Here is a 17270-nt window from a genome sequence, read left to right on the forward strand (position 1 = left end):
GCCTCAAGCTGCGCCAGGGCAGGGTCAGACTGGCTCTGAGGAAGGATTTCTGTCCAGAAGGGGCTGTTGGGCGTTGGAATGGGCTGCCCAGGGCAGGGGGGGAGTCCCCATCCCTGGAGGGGTTGAAGAGCAAGGTTGACTTAGCGCTGAGGGATCTGGTAGAGTTGGGAACGGTCAGTGTTGGGTCAATGGTTGGACTGGATGATCTTCAAGGTCTTTTCCACCCTGAACGATTCTGTGATTCTGTGAAATAGCTGCACCTGATTTGTGGATGTTCAGCTCTGCGCCGCCGTGGAAGCAAAACCATTTCTGAAGGCACTTAAAGACCAATAAACAGCTCTCTGCCGGAGCGTTGGCCGACGCTCTTGGTCTCATCAAGCACTTTGGCAGGAGAGATGATGACAATACAAATCTGATCCTTTAATAAACCCACCAAAGAGCAGGAATCTGTTTCTGAGATCCCACTAGAAACAACAAATACATCGATTTAAGAGGTATTTTTAGGTTTGTCTGTGAAACTGTTTTTAACATGTGACCAAGGGTACCATCCAGAACGTGACGTGACTGGAAAAGGCAAATGCCCCCAAGAAATCCAAGTGTGCCATCTCCACAGCGTGCCTTTTGTCAACAAAATCTCATCTGTTAAGGAGGTTTATCTGGCAGCTCTTTTGAAAAACCGAGATGACTGGTGTAAATTATTTTGTTCAGACTTGGTTTTTAGCCACTCATGTCCTAGATTCATCCTTCGGTCGCTAACTGGGAGGTCCTTTTACTGCCTTCCAGGACTGGAAGCATCTGCTGTGCTTCACTGTCAGTTTAAATTCTTCTTACCATCGCTAACACTTCCTTATTCTTGATGTTGAAGAAACAAACCACCAGAAGTTTAATGTAGTTGTACTTTTCTTACTTAAAAAGCAAGGTTTGTTAACTAAGAACTGCAAGGGGCTGCCAGCTATCAAGTCTGTTTTACTAATATTTTCCTCTAAAGCTGGCGATCACCTCATTTGTTTTTGGCAAACTAACGCACCTGTGCTCAGTTTCTGCTGGCAGACATCTCAAACATTTGCCATGTGCACACTTTCTTTTTCTAATGAATTGATGTACAAAGTGGAAATTCTCCACACGCACACCCCCCCCCCCCATCCTGCCCTGGAATGTTTAATTAATCCCCTCGTTAATACAATGCTATTTAGGACGCCTGACCTTGCTGTATTTCCTGTCAGTTGTGGGCGATCGCCCTGCTCGGCAGCAGTTCCAACCTCCTCAAAAACGAGCTGATTTGTAAATGCCGTTTTTGCCAGGGCCTTTGTTCCACTGAAGGAGGAAGAGGAGAAATCAGAGTGACAGATGGGAAGTGGGTCTTGGTTTTGCAAAACCGTTGTCAAGGAACTTGGATTATTTTGTTCCAAACCTGTTATTGCTCAGGCAGAGAGAGGTGCTGCCCTGGGCAGCGGGCGTCCCTCGCTGCCAGCCGTACCCGCAGCCTCACGGAGGGACGACGTGGTTCGAGAGGGAGGATTTTGTGCAGGAGTGGCGGACGACAATTTGAGAGTTCTCAGACTTGTTTGGCCCAATTTGCTTCGAACTGTGTTGCGGGTTAGCGAGCGGGGGAGTTTCCGCTAAGAAGCGTGAGCCCTTTTATGCAGAAATGGGAGATTTTCTCCAGTGGAAAAATTCAGATGTTGTGTTGCAAAGCGCAAGACTGAGCGCAGAGAAGGGGAAGGTGGTAGCGAGGAACAGACTCGTGATACTGAGGTTTAGCAAGGGTGCCACACCGAATGAGGGGTTTAGACATTTACCTCATTTCACGGTAACTGCAGCAGAAAGGGAAGCGACGCTTCTGCTGAACGGCAGAACAAGAGCTTCTCCTGCTAAAAATATCCTCAGCGCTCCGCACACCTACCGCCGGGGGAGTGCGCCCTCCCCGTCACGGCGGAAAAAGGCAGCGAGGAGCCGTGAGCTTCCCTGAAGGTCGATGATGGAGATGAGATGAGTCTTGGCCACCCAAGGAGGGGTAGAACTCTGCTCCGGTGCGAGCGCTGCCTGGACAGGGTGCTCGCCTCGGGGATGCGGGTCTAGTGCCGACGCTGGAAAGGGTTTCTGCTGGAATTGTCTAAGATAAGAAGAATAAGGATACTCTGTCCTTCAAGAAACAGATGGGTTTTAATCTCCAGAAGAGTGAGTTTCTAGATCAACCTTCCAGTTGTCGTCAGGTTGTCCAGTGAGATAACTGGTTTGGAATGGCAGCACCTGTGTGGCAATGAGGCTGCAGAGTTGTAGTGACCAGACAAAGTCTCTCCAAGTCTGCAGTCCCACATCCCAGCGCCGCGGCGGATGCTCTGCTCCCTCATCCTCACCGGCCAAGGCTCTGAGCGGGATCTGAAAGATGAATTAGTTTATGGATATTTACGGGAGCCTCTGCAAACCTGCCAGGGGCTCCATTTTCCTTCTTGTACAGGAAAGTGGATACAGATGTTTATGGATTTCGCACGTGGGCAATCAGGAGCGCATGGCTCATCAGGAAGGGACACCCTGAAGCTGTCCCGACGGCAGCTGTGACAGCGAAGAGCAATACATTCGAGGCGATTCCTTTCCTTCATGATACACGCACGAGGCACGTGAATCATTTGGCCCAGACCTGCACATGTCAAAAAAGATTTCAAATAGATGGGACAAACTGGCACAGCTCCCGAATGACAAAGGGGCTGCGTAGAGGGAAGCGCGTGTTTAAACTTGTGGGAATGCAGCTAACAACATCCGCTGCAAGGCCAGGGAAACTTTTCATGTCCAATTTTTCTTCCGTCCTACTTTTATAGTGTTACATATAACAGTATCTTAGCGAGATGAAGCAAAAGACTTGCAAGAACCTGAGGTTCTTGCTTATCTTACGGTGCCTCAAGAGCTGCTTTCAAAAGCAGAATGTTTCATTTCGCCCATCACCAGCGCTGCTCAAGTTGAGTCACTTCTTCCTGTTGTACAATCCTCTGCTAGTGGTAAACAAGAGCAATTAAAGCTCCATCTGCTCACACAAAGTAACGAGAGTAGCTAGGATTCACATTACATTAGTAAGCCTTGGATTTGTTACATCTTGGATTGTGAACAATTTGGGCCTCTTACAGAAAAACCAGGCTGAGATGTTTGGTAAACTGCCTGCCCCAGGTCAGCCACGGAACGGGGGTTTCTCAGGATGAAGCAGGGCAGGCGCTGAGCACAGTTTGCAGCTCTCCGTGAGCAGCATCGGTGCTTTTCCGTCCCTGCCCCGGGTGCCCCACGCGTGGGGTCTGGCGGTTCCCCGCAGCTCCTTCAGACCTCGGTGGTTTAGTGTAAAAAACCCAAGGGCGTCTTCACACATTTTCACCGTCTCCTTTTGCTTTGGAGTAAAACATTCAGAAAACTTTTAAAGAACGAGGGCCAGCCTAAATCCAAATTATTCACTCAGCAAAGGCAAGTGAGCCCGGAGCGTTCCCAGCTCGTTTGGTGATGCAGAAGGGACGCAGCCCCCAGCCCGTGCTGCCCCGTGCCACCGCAGTGTCCCACCCACCTCCTTCACACCTATTTCTGTTTTTAAGGTGGTGATGGGGTTAGATCGGTTGATGTTCATCGCTTGAACACTGTAACTATGTGACTGTCAGAGAGCACTTTTATTTGACACCAAACAAGGAGATTTGTGGGAAAAGATCCCTAATCCTTCCCAGTCTTTCTCTTAATTGCAGATTCAAATACTTTCTCTGCATTGTTTGATATCATTCTGTAGTTAAACCCCCACATGCTCACATGCTCCCTGCGTACAGACGAGCCAGTCTTGTGCTTTTCTGCACCGTTGCGGCTGGAAGGGTGGACGATGACCTAATCAAAACCTGACTTGAAAAAAAAATCTGTATGTTGCAGGAGTGAGACAAGGCCCAGGAGTAGCTCGAACTGAGACACAAACTGACTTTTCTACCGAGCATCATTTGAGCAACATTTACAAATACTTGCTCACTGTCAAAAACTCGACTATCAGTGAAGCAACTCTAGATTTAGGTCAACCACATCCTGTTTCCTGGAATGTCAAAAGGACAAAGAAGAGTGAAGTTTGCTTTTGTTTTTACCAATTGTGCCCAGTTTCACATTTTAAAACATTTTTCCTTTGTTGTTTTTTTTTTTTTTTGCAGCAACTTTCAGCCTGAGTCAATTTTAGTTTCAGCCCTCAGTGACAAACACATGACAGAGCGGAAAGTGAGATTAACGGCATGAATGGCCCCGTGCAAGATGCGTGTGCTCGCCTGCACCCTGCTACACGTGCAGCTGCGGGCAGAACACGCTTCGACCCGACAGACGCGTGGCAGGAGCGTGTTGCCCCTCAAGCAGGGCCAAGCCCATTTTATATTTCACACGCCCAACAATTTGTACCTGCTGGGGACTGAATGAGGTGCAGGGTTTCGTAATGGAGGTTATCACCATAAATAAGCACGGAGAATATTGAGAAACGGTCCCTGCACATAAAATATTGCGACACACACACGCGCGTGCGATGCGCAAGGAACAGGCAACTTCTGCACCAGCGGGGTGCAGCGCTGCCTGATGCTCTCTGCACCCCCCACTCTGCCCCACGGGCTGTGCAGCGCGTGCGCCCGGGTTTTTTTGGGGTGCCAGGCACGCTGCTGCACCCCGTGAACCCCCCCAGCGGGGCTGCCAGCGCCGAGCTAAGGACAGTGGCACGACTTCAGCTCGGTGGCTACCATAAAGGTCTCCACGGCTGATTGCAAGCCCTAAAATCAGCTTAGATGTCTCCCCTGGACATCTGCAGACTCGTTTTCTGGGGGTTCTGCCCCAGGAACCTCGATGAATCCTCTGGAGAGGAGGAGGCTGAGGGGAGACGTCATCGCCCTCTACAGCTGTCTGAAAGGAGGGTGCGGAGAGCTGGGGATGAGCCTCTTTAACCAAGTAACAAGCGATAGGACAAGAGGGAATGGCCTCAAGTTGCGCCAGGGAAGGTTTAGACTGGATGTCAGGAAGTATTTCTTTACAGAACGGGTTATTAGGCAGTGGAATGGGCTGCCCAGGGAGGTGGTGGAGTCCCCATCCCTGGAGGTGTTTAAGAGTAGAGTCGACATAGCGCTGAGAGATCTGGTGTAGATGGGAACTGGCAGTGCTAGGTTAATGGTTGGACTAGATGATCTTCAAGGTCCTTTCCAACCTAGTTGATTCTGTGATTCTGTGAATTTGCCATTCCCAGAGTTTCCTTTGGAATCCCGTCTCACCCTCCCCTCGCTGCGCTTTGCCAGGCCATCGCCCTTTGTCGCTCCCCTGTGGATCTGCGCGGGGCTCAGCCGCGCTCCCCTGCACCTCTAGAAACCATCCCGCTGACCTCGGGGAGCTTTTGGGTTTCAGTGACATGATTTCTTCTCCAACTCCAGGTCTTGACAATCAAGAGAGGACCCCTGAAAACAGGAAGCGGTACAGTGAGATATTCCGGAGCCTGGATGCCATCGAAATCTCAATTGGAAACGCGTACGTAGAGAAAATGGGGCTGAACCCGTTTTCTGGGTCTTTGGAACCGCAATTTATTTTATTGCCTTTTTATTTTATTATACAGGACCGTTGATATGTTCATCGGTGATGCTGACAGCACTGACGACACCGACCTGAGCGCGGAGAAAGAGGTCGTTCCGGTAGGCAAAGAATGAGATCCATTTTATTAAAGCAATTATCCATGTCCATTGCCAAAGTGCATGATTCTATCTTATTAAATTCTATGTCACTAAAATTGTTTTTTGGATGATCATCCCCCTAAAAAAAAAAAAAACAGCTACAGCTTACTTGAATAGGCAGAACTGTACGCCCCTTGGTTCTACCAGTGATGGATAATAACAGAGCTGATAATATTTAGTGGAAACATTCAGGTATTTACTGTTTGGATTTATATTTTTCTGAAAAACAAGATGTAGAAATTGCTGGTTTAAGTTCTGCATGCTAAGAAAAAGATCAGACAAGACAGCAAACCCAGAATACATTCGAGAGTCATGCTTCAAAAATCTCTAAAATTTTGGTCTCAAGAAACAAAAGACCTTCAAAATAGAACTTAATGTTTTTTCACTTGCTTTGGGCACTATGGGACTTTTGGGGATAATCAGCCTCATTTCATGCTTTTCTGTATGAACAAAGGGGCTAGAACTTTGTTTTTCTCTGACAGCGATTGTGCTCATGTAATCATATTATCCCATGAGCTAAACTTGAAAATAAAAATCAAATATTTTGTGATTTATAGGATGATTTATAGTAAAATAAGAGCTGCCCTTTGGAGCCCTCTTCCAGCCTTCATCTCTCTGCCGTAGCCGCGTGTTTCCTCCCTGTTTCTGCCTGTGGCAGACTTTTACCTTCCCTCTGACAAATCTCAGGCTACTATTTGAGCTGCACTGGGATGCTTAGCTAAGCCAAATCAGCACCCCAGCTGGCCTTTTTTGAAAAATCCTCCACATTCCTGAATACTCATTTTTCTTTCACCATTTTCTTTTTTTCTTTCCCCTCCCTACAGCTGAGTGAAAGTTTCTGCAAGAGCAAAACCAGTTCAGAGAGGCAAGTGCAGGCAGACATAACAGGTAACATTGCTAATTAAAAAAAAAAATAAATCAAAGAGGTGACATGAGAACACTTGGTCAATCACCTGGTGACAGTCCTGGCAGCCTGATGACACGGGTGGAGAATGCCGGTGTCTCTGCCGGCGTCGGTCTCACCAGCTCCGTACTTGTCGCATAAAACGCAACGTAAAATTGTTTTTCTTCATCTAAAGTCCCCGTGAAGCAAAACCCATAAAATTCTAAGCTGCTTTCTCACAGATTTCAGCCTGAAATGGTTTTAGATTTGCTCGCTGCAGTATGATGAACCTGTATTAGGTTCTACCCAGGAACAAGAACACTTCCTGCAACTCCCCAGTAGCCCCTTAGGTCCTTCACTTTTGGATTTCAAAACAAATTAAAGAAAAATATTTAATTAGAAGCGGAGGGCAGAGGAATATATATGTCTAAATTACCTGGAACTTGCGTGGTTCCATGGGCAGGGCTTCATGGGGTCACTGTGAGTAGATCACATTGTTCAGTGAAAAACCTTTTTTATGGCTGATATTTGAGTATTTTGCAGCACCAACTCTTAAGACTCCAATTTTGCCACTCTTGGGGGGAGCCTCTGTCCACCAGCCAGAGCCATTCTGAACCCGGATTTATTCTGTTGCAGTTCAGGAGGCAGATGAGATGCTGATTAAATGTGAAGGTGGCATTGACGCAGCCCTCGAGTACGCCAAAATGTGGTGCAAATACGTCAAAGAGCTTCTCAGCTGGATTGAAAGACGTCTGAGTTACGGTGAGTCTGTGCACGGAGCCAGCTGGGAGTCTGTAGACTTTTCGATAGCTTTTTTTGAAAAATCGTAGCTAAAACCACACAGTTGCAAGCAGAATTACAGCAGCGAGAACCCGGCCAAAGACGAGCCCTTTTAGATGCTTTTTGCATAAAGACATAGAGTCAGAATTTCTTCTTCCCTGCATGATCCTAACTGACTGGAATGGCCTCTGGCTTTGACAAACCCACCCCTGCCACCGTGAACCTGGTGATTAACCCGCTCTGCCCTTTTACAGAGACAGAGTTTGCCAAAGGGATGGTGAAGATCGCAGAGTCGGGACGAAACGCCATCGTCCAACAGGTACGGGACCTCACAACGTCCCTGCTTCGCTGCGCGGGGTCCCTGAGGAGGGGGAGGAGGACGGGAGCCCTGCGCGGAGCAAACGGGAGGCTGTCTCCACACAGGTGGCCAAGAAGGCCAGTGGCATCCTGGCTTGTACCAGCACTAGCGTGGCCAGCAGGGACAGGGAAGGGATCTGACCCCTGGGCTCGGCACTGGTGAGGCTGCCCCTCGATGAGTGGGTTCAGTTTGGGGCCCCTCACCCCAAAAAGGCCATTGAATGACTCGAGCGTGGCCAGAGAAGGGCAACGGAGCTGGTGCAGGGTCTGGAGCACAGGTCTGATGGGGAGCGGCTGAGGGAACTGGGGGGGTTTAGTGTGGAGAAGAGGAGGCTGAGGGGAGACCTCCTGGCCCTCTGCAACTCCCTGAAAGGAGGGTGCAGAGAGGGGGGAGGAGTCTCTTGAGCCAAGGGACCAGCGGCAGGCCAAGAGGGAATGGCCTCAAGCTGCGCCAGGGCAGGGTCAGACTGGCTCTTAGGAAGGATTTCTGTCCAGAAGGGGCTGTTGGGCGTTGGAATGGGCTGCCCAGGGCAGGGGGGGAGTCCCCATCCCTGGAGGGGTTGAAGAGCAAGGTTGACTTAGCACTGAGGGATATGCTGTAGTTGGGAACAGTCAGTGTTGGGTCAATGGTTGGACTGGATGATCTTCAAGGTCTTTTCCACCCTGGACGATTCTGTGATGAACCAGCTGGAGTGGACTCCAGCTTCAATCCAACAGCAAATATCCCTCCAAAACCGTTCCTAAACCTCTCAGTATTGGAGTAGTTCCTTTTTTTTTTTTTTCCCCAAGGACTTATAACATGGAGTTATTGTTTGGAAAATTAGAGGATTCAGCAAAGCAAGGGATGGAGTCAGCACAACACTGCCCAGCATAAAACCCTTCTGCCTCCAGCATCCTGCTGTGTTGTCTGAAAAAAAAAACCAACCAGTGTAGACACTCTCACCTTTCTGTAACAGATCTTGGCCATAGCTACCAAAAGCTCTTAAATTTAGGAAAGCTGCAGTGATTATCCATCATTTTATAATTGCTTTTTTTGGTTTTTGCAGTACAACATGCCTCTCCGGGCGCTCTATACGATGGTCCTGGAACACGACATAAAGATTGGAAATTCGGCTAGTGAGACTGCAGGATTGCTCCAACACAAGGAGTTCTACCAGGTACTTTATTTCTCCGTGGATTAAGACAAATTTGCTGAAAGATTAGATGGGAGCATCACAGAGACCTAACGAAGGGATCTATGCTGGTCTGAGGGGGTGGAAGGGAAGAGAGAAGGAAATGCTCACCAAGTTTAAGGGAAAAAGAGGCACCTTGCAAGGCTTGCTCTAATGCCACGCCCTCGGCTGTCAGATACTTTTCCTGCCTCGTGAGGAACTGTTGCCATCCTGACTATTATTCCTCTGCAGCCTCTGTCAGCCAAGAAGAATGAAATTGAGAAGTGGAGGAAAGAATTCAAAGATCAGTGGACAAAGGAGCAAAAGAGAATGGTAAGAGGCTGATAGATGGGCATAAACCACTAAACCCAAACATTTACAAATAAGCAGTAACTAAATAATGTAATATGCATCCTGCTATTGAATAAAAGCACTTTTTTAACGAGCACGGGGGGGGGGAGCGCTTGCAGCGTTCCTGTGCCGTCCTGGCTGTGCTCCCTGCTGGACCCCGTCACCCCCTGGCGACTGCGGAGGCCGCAGAGCGAGGGCACAGCTTGGGTTTGCACACGCTGGCACCCGGCTGCCTTCAGCCAAGGGGGATCCCCTGCAAGGGGGGGGCTCTGTGCCTGCGGCCCCTCCCCAAACCCCACCTGCACACACTCTGCTAGAACTTCACCAACAGCCCTTTTCGCCAGGGATTCCTGCTGGGAGGAGGGTGCTCCTGGGCACCTTCATCCAGGACAGCCGGGTCTCTACTCAGCTGTAGAGGAAACCCAGGGGCTCCCTTAGAGCTCCTGAACTTTGGGAGGAGAGGGACAGAGAATCACAGACTGGTTTGGGTTGGAGGGACCTCAAAGGTCATTTAGTCCCACCCCCCCTGCCATGGGCAGGGCCACCTTCCACCAGCCCAGGTTGCCCAAAGCCCCGTCCAACCTGGCCTTGAACCCTTCCAGGGAGGGGACAGCCACAGCTTCTCTGGGCAGCCTGTGCCAGGGCCTCACCCCCCTCACAGCAAAGAATTTCTTCCTTAGATCTAGCCTAAATCTACCCTCTTTCAGTTTAAAACCTGTTAACCCCTCATCCTATCCATACACCCCTGATGACAAGTCCCTCCCCCCTTTCCCCCCCTGTAGCCCCTCTCAGTCCTGGGAGGCCGCTCTAAGGTCTCCCCGGAGCCTTCTCCAGCTGAACCCCCCAACTCTCTCTGCCTGTCCTCACAGGGGGGTGCTCCAGCCCCCCAAGCATCTCCGTGGCCTCCTCTGGCCCCGCTCGAGCAGGTCCATGTCCTGATGTTGGTGCCCCCAGAGCTGGACCCAGCGGAGCAGAGGGGGAGAATCCCCCCGCCTCGCCCTGCTGCCCACACTGCTCTGGGTGCAGCCCAGCACACGGTGGCTTTCTGGGCTGCGGGCGCACGTTGCTGGCTCACAGTCAGTTTTCCACCCACCAACACCCCCAAGTCCTCCTTGGGGCTGCTCTCCAGCCACTCCTCGCCCAGCCTGGATTTGTGCTTGGGATTGCCCCAACCCATGGGCCCTTGACCTTGTTGAACTCCACGAGGTTGGCATGTCCCACCTCTCCGGCCTGTCCAGGTCCCTCTGGCTGGATCCCTTCCCTCCAGCGTGTGACCGCACCACACAGCTCGGTGTCTTTGACAAACTCACTGAGAGTGCCTCAATCCCGCTGTCCATGTCCCCAACAAAGTTGTTAAACAGTGCCGGTCCCAACCCCTGAGGACGCCACTGGTCACTGCTCTCCATCGGACATCGAGCCACTGACCCCAACTCTTTGAGTGCCACCACCCAGCCAATCCCTGACCCACTGAGTGGCCCGTCCGCCAAATCCATGTCTCTCCAATTTAGAGACAAGGATGTCATGCGGGACAGCGTCAGATGCTTTGCACGAGTCCAGGTAGATGACACCAGTTGCTCTCCCCTTATCCACCAATGCTGTAACCCCGTTGTAGAAGGCCACCAAATTTCTCAGGGCTGATTTGCCCTTCGTGAAGCCGTTTGAATGACAATATCCACGGGAACCCGGAGACAGGCACTATCCTTGTAAGCGGAGCACTGCTGTGACTTGTTCCTCCCACTGCCTCGCCAGCCTTCCTAAACCTGTTCCTTTTCCTATTCCAGAACGAATCCTTGTCATCCCTGCGCAAGTCCCGCCTGCAGTACCTACAGCGCTGCGAGGAGCTGGAGAAAGCAAAGCACCTGAGCGCCAAGGCGGAGGACGAATACCAGAGCGCAGCCGCCGCCAACCCCGGCAGCGCCAACAAGCAGCTGGAGAAGCGGCGCCGTTCCTGCGAGGAGGCACAAGCCAAGGTGAGGAGTTCAGACCAGGCTGCTGGCGTTTCGAGCCATCCCACACGCCCTCTGATGGCATCTTCCCACCCACCCCGGTGACTTTCTCCTCCTTTGCTCCGTTTCTGGTCGCGCACAGGTTCAGGAGACAGAAGCTTTGTACAAGATGTGCATCAGCGATGCCAACTTTCGGCGACAAGAGCTGGAGAAAGTGCGAGCGCGGATCGTCTCCCATATCCGGAAGCTCATTTACCAAGGGGACGAGGTGCTGACGTGGGTACGTGTAGTCTTAAAATTTCTCCTCTAATCCTCGTTTTGGGGAAACTGCTCTTTGGGATAAGACCTCTAGGCTCTTCACTGCTGAACCACCCTATAACTGACCATTCTCAAGTAGTTGAAGTCAGGGGAGTGCTCCGGACATTGCTACCAACCTGCTACTAAAACATCTCAGATATATAATCACATTTTCAATTACTAATGCTTTGAGAACACAAATATCCATAGAAAAAGTCTAGGGGGGAAAAAATCCTAGAACAAGAAACAGTGACATAATTTTTATCTGACCTGTTAAGTAAAATTATCAATAAGCAGAAGTGCAGGTAATTGAGTTTGGGTAATGAAAAACTGAAAAGTAGTGAATGACTGAGATCCAGGGGAGGAAAAAGCACCTGAGCTTTCACTAGCACTGAAGGTTTTTTTGTTTTCTTTCCCCGTAAGGTCACGTTAAGGATGTTCAAGCAGCGGCAGACTCAGTCAGAACAGATTCCAGTGGGATACCAGTACCTGTCCGAGGTCTGCAAGCCGTACAAAGCGGGCGAGAAATACCTGGAATTCATTCAGGCTCTGCAGAAGAAAGACATTCCTATGGAATTGTTTGAATTCGAACCACTCACTTCCGGAGGGCAGAGGTAAAAAAAAAAGTGGAAAACTCACATCCTAGCTGAAAGGTCAGAAATATATAGTGCACAGAACAAAAAAGTGTTTAAAACATGTTTATGAAGTCCCCAGCAAGGCTGCAGCGGGCAGTTGCTGAGCACAGAAAAGCCACAGGCTCAGCTCTTAGGGCCTTCTCCGCTAACGAAGGACAGATCTCTGGAGATGCGCTTGGGTCCTTCTGCTGAGCACGGGACCAACATCACTGAAAGGAGGGCGGCACTTTCCTACCACGTCCCTTCAGCTACTTCTATCATTTGCCAAAGATTCAGATCGCTCCTTTCTCACACGGGTGCTGTCTGATTTCTAAATTTTCCCTGCAGGTAGAAGAGGTGAAATTGTATTGAACAGATTTGTTTCCCTAGTTTTGTGCACGTGGTTATTGTAGTCTCCTGGAGAACTCGGCTTACACCTGTGAGCTGCCCGAAACAGATGCTTTGCCTCAGGTACCCATGAGGCACCTCGGTGATGCAGTGTTGTCCCTTACTCTTCACTGCTGGAAAATTGTTTGCAATCCCTTCTCAGGTCCCCTCCCAGCAGCAAAAAGAAGATGGTGCTGCATTCCACAGGACCCTCCTCTGCAGCAAAGGACGCGAGCACGCCAGAAGATACGTCCAGAAAGCAGTTCTCCCCAAACGGCGAACAGAGTAGGTTGAATTTAATAAGGACGACCCCATCTTCTCTCGAGCCGCTGTAGTTTAATTTAGATTAGTAGCCAGAGGTGGGATAGGTCTCAAACTGTTAGGGCAGTGCTTAAAGCTTTGCTCAGACTGGGAGAAAATATTGACAAGTTTTTACGGATGTTCTTGGGAGCTTGGTTTGGACTTCAACCCTGTGCTGAAGTGTCCCAAGAGCGCTCGGGCTGGTCTGTCACCGTATCCACCTTCCGCAGGTGCGAACAAATCCCTCTGCAGCGACACAGAAAGCCTGGGTGGGAGTTGTGAATCCCGGTCCCTGGACTCCCCCAATTCCAGCCCAGGTGAGAGCCGCAGAAATTCTTCCCTAATATTGCCCCAAACCCTAAAAATGGGAATGAAGTCTACACTGAACCACTTTGTGCATCATGAGGACGAGATTTTCTCTCTTCTCAAGGAAACTCTAACAGGAAATTGTTGAAAGCTTCATCCACCGGCACCATGTCGTCCTCAGATGACTTTGAAGAGAGAGACTCCTTGCAAACTTTTGAAAATGGTGAGACACACACACATTTGACTCGCTAGGTGGAAACCACACGCACGTATCTGCTCCTTTTCACGCTTTAATGCTGTTTCTGCAGAAAACGGTACATCCCAGCAGCAGTTTAAGAACATCCTCCTCTCCAGCGCAGCGCAGACCCACCGGCTCCGGAAGCTGCGGGGACCGTCCAAGTGCAGGGAGTGTGACACCTTCATGGTCAGCGGCTTCGAGTGCGAGGAGGTGAGGGCTGGGACGGCACTGCAGACCCCCTGCGCGGGAGCCTGGGGCGACTGTCGTCTCGCTGAAGGTCTGCGGGAACCAGGGGGCCCCTCTGCAAAGTTCTGTGCTTTTTCTTCCTCTGCATTACACAACGTGTGGTTTTCTGTCTTTGAGCACCCACTTGCCCAAAACACCCCCCCTGGGGTTGGTGGGACTCTGGGCGTTGAGGGAACAGGAGTTGTTCGGCCCGTGCTGGACCACAACCAGACCGTAACTTGGGTTATTTTTCAGTGCTGCCTGGCCTGCCACAAGAAGTGTCTCGAGAACCTGCTCATCACCTGCGGCCACAAGAAGCTGCCCAACCGAGTACCTCTTTTTGGCATTGACTTCACGCAGGTTCCTCGGGATTTCCCGGAGGAAGTTCCCTTCATAGTGGTGAAATGCACCTCAGAAATTGAAGCCCGTGCCCTTGGGGTGCAGGTGAGTAGTTGGTTGTTCTTGCTTTGATCTTCTCTTCTCTGTATCCAAAACTCCTGACCTCTCCCGCTCTGAACCACGCAGGGGATCTATCGGATAAGCGGCTCCAAAGCCCGGGTGGAGAAGCTGTGCCAGGCGTTTGAGAACGGACGGAGCCTGGTGGAGCTCTCCGAGCACTCCCCCCACGACATCACTGGGGTCCTGAAGCATTTCCTGAAGGAAGTGGGTACCAAACCTCTGTCGGGAGGGCAGGTCTCAGCCCACCTCGTTCCTCGGTGCCAGAGCAGCAGGATGAAGTAACACGCTGTTTTCCTCTCCTCTCGCCACAGCTTTCGGCACCGGTGCTGCTGTCCCAGCTCTATAACGATCTCATTGCACTCGCCAAAGATTTGCAAAAACCTGGGGAAGAAAAATTGGACTGCGCCGGCTTCCCTTCCGATCCCATCCAGAGCATGAAGGACTTGCTGAGCAAATTGCCTGGAAGCAACTACAACACTCTGCGGCACCTCGTGGCGCACTTGTACAGGTGAGGAGCGTGCTGGCTGTGCCGCTGGTTAGCGCCGGGGCCGGCCGCAGGAGAGCCCTGCCGAGACCTCGCGGCCAGAGGAGCGGCTGGCACAGCACCAAAGAGCGTCCGGGCTTCCTTGACCTGGGAGAGCCAAGCAGTTGAGGAGGGTAAACAAATTCATTCATGGAAAGGACCATCTTGCAGCAATTAAAGTCTTAATGACTAAGAAGGACCAGAAGGTCCTTAGTGATAACGCTTCATAAAGTGCAGAGCGAGAGGGCAAGGAACAACGTGGTTCAAGCCCTCTTTCACCCGGCTCTGAGTGCAGGTCACAAGAAACAGCCACTCTCGTTAGGGCTGCACCATCCAGACAGACCCAGGCAGCTTCTGAGATTTTCCTCCGGAGTTTCTCTGCACAGACCAGAGCTCTGTCCCCCATAAAAAGATGGGGGTTCTCTCTCTACTAGGAAATGGGGGTTTTGGTGCACTCAGTGCATTCGGGTTGCGAGCTGGGAAGCCCCTAACAGTCCTGTTTCCCTTCCCCAGGGTGGCAGAGAAATACGAAGAGAACAAGATGTCCCCAAACAACCTGGGCATAGTATTTGGGCCAACCCTGATCCGGCCAGGCTCAGGGAGCGATGTCTCAATGTCGTGCCTTGTTGACTCTGGGTATCAAGCCCAGATTGTGGAGTTTCTCATTCAGAACTACGAAAGGGTGTTTGGGATGGATGACCTGCCTTCATCCTTATCCCTCGGATGTGAAAACCCTTCGCAAGAAGCATCGACAGAAAAGGATGAAGGACCTCAGAGCCCAAACACAGTCCAGAATATAACTCTAGAGGTAGAGCTCCCAGACACTGAGCTGGGCTTACTGACCCTGCTGTAGAGACTGACCCTAGTGATTAAAGAGAACTTTTTTCACAGATAACAAAACCATTTCCTATCAGAGGGTTATTCCGAGAGGAAGGAGCAGAGAGCCTGTTGCACGTGGAGTGGGAGAAACAGCAAAACCTATAAGCTACAGATCACTCAGCACCTTCTCAGACCGATCTGGATGATGGTTTTGCTCCATGTTTTAGATCCCAGTCAGTCTGCAAAATTGGGGGGTTCTCCATGTTAAACTGCTTCTACAACTTTGGAAGCAGCTACGTGCACTTCAGACCCCACAGATCCCCCCGTGCAGCCCCGCGGGACTCTGCTGCATCCCCAAGCAGTGGCCACGGGCCCTGTTTTTTCCTTGCCTTGCTACTGAGTGTTCTGCATCCTTCCCAGCTCCACGGCCCTTTCCTCACAATATTTCACAACCTATTTCACACCACTTTAAGAACAAAAACGGGCATGGCATCCCTGAGCTGGGACATGGGGTTTTTTTTCCTTTTCACAGCAGGTTTGATGAGCGAGAAAGAAGAAATTACTCTCCTAAAGTTAAGCCAAAGGGAGGGAGATCCGGGTTCGGGGATTCTCTGCCTCCTGATTTTGAGTCACGGGTGCTTATGTGCAAGACCAAGTGTCTGTGATGACCCCACCCATGTCTGACACAGAGTAACACTGCTTCCTCTACAGGGCCTGCTCGCTGAGGAAGCAGAAATTAGAATAACTATGGTTACAGATGAAATAAAATCACCAGGGTAGACACAATTAACTTCTTGCCTGCAGAAACCCTAGAGGATGAATGAACCTTCACAGAAAGCACTTGGAGATACACACAACTATTGCCTTTGACTATTTCCAAAGCCATTTTTACCTGCTTCTGCAGCACGACTGAATTCTGCAGAAGGGGTCGCAAACCCTTAAAAAAGGGAGTTGCTTCTAAGGGCACTTTTGTTTTGCCGTTAATAAAACCACTCTTGAGCCTCTGCCCAGGTGACCTTGTGCACACTCACACGGGTTCCAAACCAGCTACAACTCCCAGGCACTCCCGTGTCCTCCACTCATCCTCCCATTCGCATTTGACCATAATGACCGTGCTCCACTTAACAGCTTGGTTTCTGACTTTTCCCCTTTTTGTTCTGAAATGGGCTCCCTCAGCATCCCGCGGGACACAGGAACCCGCAGAGAGCAGCTGCTGCTTTCTGGGGCAAGTTTTGTGGCAGCTGTGGTCTGCCAGCATGGATGCTGGAGCCGGCAGGTCTTGAACTGTAATTTTCCTCTCACGGCCCTGCCCTGGGACCTCCTGCAAGCTCCTTCCTTACTCCCCGCAGTGTTACAGACGATCTAAGGGAAATCAAGGCATTTTCAGCCCAAGCTGTTGCCTTCATTCACTCGGCTCTAACAGCAGTTGGGGTGAAGTGGGAGTTGACAGTATCTTCATGACAAATAGGAGTCCTGTATAAACACTCATGGCTTTTTCCAACAGAATTTCCCCTCCAAGCACGGTTTAAGTGTGGACTGTGTCTCTGATAACCCGTCTTCCAGGGAAGCCATCAATGAGCTGACTCTGGAGGGAGCCCACAGTCCGTTAAGTGCGGATGCCCCAGGTAAATGAAGCGGGTGATCGTGATGCTGTTGTCTTGTACCACGCTTGCAGGTTCTCACTCCTCCTGCCTGCCTCAGTAAGCCGGGCCCTCCTCGGCATCGCCGCTCAGTCTTTGTGCAGAGGAGCTGCTGCAGAGCGACTGCCACGTAGCTCGTGTGAAATCCCAAGCGCATTTTCCACAGCTCAGGAAGGGCTTTTCCCCACTGCAGCCTCAGCTCTCGAGCCCGCAGTCACCTGCCAGCTCGCCCAGCTTTAAGAATATAAACCTGACTCATATCTTACACCTCTTTCAAAAGTGTATCTTGCGATTGCTCCTG

The 17270-nt window shown here is 50.7% G+C and overlaps 1 protein-coding gene across 5 annotated transcripts in view; it reads left to right on the forward strand.

Annotated features, from left to right (window-relative positions):
* GMIP (GEM interacting protein) overlaps nucleotides 1-17270 on the forward strand; it is a 64104-nt gene that overhangs the window by 44865 nt on the left and 1969 nt on the right. For 3 of the 5 annotated variants that reach the window (XM_074854632.1, XM_074854633.1, XM_074854634.1), the window contains 19 exons: nucleotides 5400-5493; nucleotides 5579-5654; nucleotides 6518-6581; nucleotides 7213-7338; nucleotides 7611-7675; nucleotides 8760-8870; nucleotides 9117-9197; nucleotides 10997-11185; nucleotides 11304-11441; nucleotides 11882-12072; nucleotides 12623-12744; nucleotides 12990-13076; nucleotides 13190-13288; nucleotides 13374-13513; nucleotides 13784-13972; nucleotides 14054-14191; nucleotides 14299-14495; nucleotides 15024-15318; nucleotides 16834-16954. In XM_074854632.1, coding sequence (XP_074710733.1) covers nucleotides 5400-5493; nucleotides 5579-5654; nucleotides 6518-6581; nucleotides 7213-7338; nucleotides 7611-7675; nucleotides 8760-8870; nucleotides 9117-9197; nucleotides 10997-11185; nucleotides 11304-11441; nucleotides 11882-12072; nucleotides 12623-12744; nucleotides 12990-13076; nucleotides 13190-13288; nucleotides 13374-13513; nucleotides 13784-13972; nucleotides 14054-14191; nucleotides 14299-14495; nucleotides 15024-15318; nucleotides 16834-16954 — 2523 coding nt within the window. Of the gene's footprint in view, nucleotides 1-5399; nucleotides 5494-5578; nucleotides 5655-6517; nucleotides 6582-7212; nucleotides 7339-7610; nucleotides 7676-8759; nucleotides 8871-9116; nucleotides 9198-10996; nucleotides 11186-11303; nucleotides 11442-11881; nucleotides 12073-12622; nucleotides 12745-12989; nucleotides 13077-13189; nucleotides 13289-13373; nucleotides 13514-13783; nucleotides 13973-14053; nucleotides 14192-14298; nucleotides 14496-15023; nucleotides 15319-16833; nucleotides 16955-17270 lie in introns of those variants that run through there. The other 2 variants (XM_074854635.1, XM_074854636.1) reach the window with 2 other exon arrangements.

Source organism: Strix uralensis, chromosome 38, assembly GCF_047716275.1.
Source record: "Strix uralensis isolate ZFMK-TIS-50842 chromosome 38, bStrUra1, whole genome shotgun sequence".
Classification (NCBI taxonomy): Eukaryota; Metazoa; Chordata; class Aves; order Strigiformes; family Strigidae; genus Strix; species Strix uralensis.